At 60.7% G+C, this 4,026-nt stretch overlaps 1 protein-coding gene across 1 annotated transcript; it reads left to right on the top strand.

The window, feature by feature from the left end:
• Window positions 1-1,936: 1,936 nt before the first annotated feature.
• On the top strand, window positions 1,937-3,671 carry LOC121276114 (5-beta-cholestane-3-alpha,7-alpha-diol 12-alpha-hydroxylase). Its single transcript, XM_041184093.1, has one exon. It carries the CDS (start codon window positions 2,042-2,044, stop codon window positions 3,578-3,580), a length of 1,539 nt encoding a protein of 512 aa, XP_041040027.1. The 5' UTR covers window positions 1,937-2,041; the 3' UTR covers window positions 3,581-3,671.
• The last annotated feature ends 355 nt before the right edge of the window (window positions 3,672-4,026 follow it).

Raw genomic sequence — 4,026 nt, 5'->3', positions numbered from 1 at the left:
CGGTAAGGAATAAAGGGAGTACCCGCCTGAACAGAGCTTCTGTCACCAGCTTGACGCTACTCTGGACAGCTGATTGGGAGGCTCCACAAAGATCCCCCACTGAGCCCTGGAAAGAGACGGAGGCATATAAGTTGAAGGCACTGTGACCTTCAGATCCACTGGCATGGGGTGTCCACCCACACAGTTGGAACTGATCTCGGGCCCAATCATCTGACAAACGGAGGTCACGGTCTCCCTTGAGAGGCCGAGCCTCCTTCGGCATTGCACCTCGGACATATTGAGGTAGTTGAGTCCTGAAATGAGGCCTTGAAATGCTAAGAATGAAGCCCCGGACAGAGTTGTAGCTGCCAGGTACCAATAAGCAACCAGCAGCAAACCATCTCCAAAACTGACCATAGATATAGGAGCAGAAGTAGCCATTCGGCCCATCGAGTCTGCTCCGCCATTCAGTGGGATCATGGCTGATCTGATAATCCTCAGCTCCACTTTCCTGCCTTTTCCTCACACCTTTGATTCCCTCACTGATTAAAAATCTGTCTATCTCAGCCTTGGATATACTTAACAACCCAGCCTCTACAGCCTTCTGTTGGAAACGTCATCATGCACGATTATACTCCTGTTCAGGTCAGGCACGTGCCTACCCGCGGGACGAAACATCCTGCCCTAGGACATAACAACTGGCGCTCCACCAAGACTTGTCACTGAGTCCTGCCAATGTCGAGTGAGTGGGGCTTACACCCCACTCCTTAAATTACCCTAAACTATTCAAGCTGTTCCATATTGCTTTAGTATTTCATTTCTGATACTATTTTCTGCTCACAGCGAGTGAGAGCGCTCGGTGAAAAGGAATTGTGTTTTCTATCAGGAGGTCAGCGGAGCTTTGTTTTAGGCTTGGTGCCAGTATCGACGCCACAGCAGGACTACCCCTTCGAGTGCAGCTTGTGGTTGGCGGGCACTGCTGTCAATGTTCTACCATCGCCCAGAGGCACTTTAATTATTTATTCACGGGACGTGGGTGTCACTGGCAAGGCCAGCATTTATTGCCCCTCCCTTAATTGCCCTTGAACTGGGTGGCTTGCTAGGCCATTTCAGAGGGCAGTTGAGAGTCAGCCAATATTGTATGGGTCTGAGTCTGGAGTCACATGTGGGCCAGACCAGGTAAGGACGGCAGATTTTTCTTCCCCAAAGGGCATTAGTGAACTAAATGGGTTTGAACCCAGAGTATTAACTTGAGCCTCTGAATCACTCAATTACAGCTTAAGAGTGGGGAGCATTCAGATTCCCAGAGCACAGCGGAGCACCAGAGGGTTTTGCCAACCGTAAAGGGAGTTTGATGGGTGGGGTAAAGGGGAGGGAACTCGGGAGGTGAGGTGAAGCGAAGCGGCGCTGAAATCCGTGCGAAAGGAAAGCTGCAGCGCTGACAAGAAACCTTTGATGTGAGGCATGTAAAGGGAGAGCTGAGAACTGGCACATTGGAACAGTTTGCGGAAAACCGTCGGGGCATTTCGTGAAAAACCCAGGACCGTCCCGGCAAAACCGGGCCGGGGGGGGGGGGGGGGTGGACGGGCATCTGGGCACCCGAGGCAAAGCGGGGGTGGGGGTGGGGGTTGGGGACAAGGCAAAATGTCCCGTAAAATCAACCCAGCCCCCAAGGCGCTCTCACAACGGTCCTTGAAACAGAAAACAAGCGGCACTGCTCCCAAAGTGGGTGAGCGTGCCACCAAAGCGTGGGAAATGATCATTCTTCAAAGGGGATCAGCTCTTTCCCACAGGAGTGCCACTGTGACTTTGTCCCAGGACAAGTGTGTGTGTGTGTGTGTGTGTGTGGAGGGGGGGTGGTTTTATATATATATATATGTATATATATATTGGCAAGTTTTAATAACTCCTCCCACAGCCACACATGGTGCCTTATAGGGGGAAACTGGGAAGGAGGTGGAATTAATCGGCGGTGTTCCGGTCATTTGGACTGGCCAAGAAGCCGGGGCGAGGGCGGCGGGGGGGGGTGGTGGCAAGAGCCGGGAGTGCGAGCGGAGCGACCATGGCTTACCTGCTGCTGCCTGTCCTGCTGACGCTGGCCGCCCTCCTGCTCGGCCTGCTGCACTGGCTGGGCGCCTTGCGGCGGCGGCGCCCCGGCGAGCCCCCGCTGGACCGCGGCGGCCTGCCCTGGCTGGGGCACGTCCTGCCCTTCCGCAGGAACACGGCGGAGTTCCTGCGGCGGATGCGGGGGAAGCACGGGGACGTCTTCACCGTGCAGCTGGGGGGCCACTACGTCACCTTCCTGATGGACCCCCTGTCCTACGGGGCGGTGGTGAAGGAGTCCAAGGCCATGCTGGACTTCGAGAAGTTCGCGGTCGAGCTGGTGGCCCGGGTGTTCGGCTACCGGGCGAGGGAGGAGGACCACCAGCTGCTGGTGGCGGCCAGCAGCAAGCACCTGATGGGCGACGGGCTGGTGGAGCTGACCCAGTCCATGATGGGGAACCTGCAGAAGCTGATGCTCCACGGCGCGGCCGAGGCGGGCCGGTGGGAGGAGGGCGAGCTCTTCCACTTCTGCTACAACATCGTCTTCCGGGCCGGCTACCTGACCCTGTTCGGCACCGAGCCGGCCGCCGGGGCGGACCCGGAGGCCGCCCGCCAGCGCGACCGCCAGCACTCGGAGCGCCTCTTCGGCCACTTCAGGCGCTACGACCGCCTCTTCCCGCGCCTGGCCTACGCCGTCCTCCCGCCCCGGCAGAGGCTGGAGGCCGAGCGGCTCAAGCGGCTGTGGTGGGACCTGCTGGCCGTCGGCCGGACCGGCGCCCGGGAGAACGTCAGCGGCTGGGTGGCCGAGCGCCGGCGGCAGATGGCCGAGCAAGGGGTGGGGGCCGCCATGCAGAGCCGCTACATGTTCCTGCTGCTCTGGGCCTCGCAGGGCAACACCGGCCCGTCCGCCTTCTGGCTGCTGGCCCACCTGCTCGGCTCGCCCGAGGCGCTGCGGGCGGTGAGGGCGGAGGTGGACGGCGTCCTGCGCGAGACGGGCCAGGCGGCGCGGGCGGGCGGCCCGCCCGTCCAGCTGACCCGCGACATGCTGCTGAGGACGCCGGTGCTGGACAGCGCGGTGGACGAGAGCCTGCGGCTGACCGCCGCCCCCGTGCTGATCCGGGCGGTGCAGCGGGACGGCAGCCTGCGGCTGGCCGACGGCCGCCACTACGCGCTGAGGCGGGGCGACCGCCTGGCCCTCTTCCCTTACCTGTCGGCGCAGATGGACCCGGAGATCCACCCGCAGCCCCACACCTTCCGCTACGACCGCTTCCTGCGGCCGGGCGGCGACGGCGCCAGCGTCAGGAAGACCGACTTCTACAAGGGCGGCAAGAGGCTCAAGTACTACAACATGCCCTGGGGGGCCGGGGTCAGCATGTGCCCCGGCCGCTTCTTCGCCGTCAACGAGCTGAAGCAGTTCGTCTTCCTCATGATCAGCTACTTCGACTTCGAGCTGCTCAATCCCGAGGAAGGCGTCCCCCCCGTCGACTGCAGCCGCTGGGGCTTCGGCACCATGCAGCCCACCCGAAGCGTCCGCTTCAGGTACCGCATGAGGTGCTAACGCCTCGTGCCCTGGTTCTCAAAGCTTCACCGTGTTTACCACCACCCCCACCAACATCCCCATCCCCCATCAAGTACCCCCCCCCCCCCCCCCCCCCACACACACACACACACACACACACACACACGTCAGCAATTGTCTTCAAATGCCCCCACCACCCCCCCAGGCCAGCTGGCCCATTTATTACCTGGCTGTTTTGCGGGATCTTGCTGTGTGCCAATGTTGCAAAGGTTCACGTGTTTACCACCACCACCACCACCCCACCCCCATCCCCATCCCCCATCAACCCCCCCCCCACCCTGTTAGCAATTGTCTTCAAATGCCCCCCAGACCAGCCGGCCCATTTATTCCCTGGCTGTTTTGCGGGATCTTGCTGTGTGCCAATGTCCCTGCAGGGACCCGCGACCACAACCAGGAGGCTGGCAAAAAGTCCTGCGTTGGCTGTA

Source organism: Carcharodon carcharias, chromosome 3 (assembly GCF_017639515.1).
Source record: "Carcharodon carcharias isolate sCarCar2 chromosome 3, sCarCar2.pri, whole genome shotgun sequence".
In the NCBI taxonomy this organism is placed as follows: Eukaryota; Metazoa; Chordata; class Chondrichthyes; order Lamniformes; family Lamnidae; genus Carcharodon; species Carcharodon carcharias.
Note: the sequence above shows the minus strand (reverse complement) of the source record. Positions and strands in the feature narration are given on the sequence as shown.

Coding starts and splice junctions, on each gene's coding strand:
- LOC121276114 (XM_041184093.1), top strand. CDS start 2,042: ATGGCTTACCTGCTGCTGCCTGTCCTGCTGACGCTGGCCGCCCTCCTG.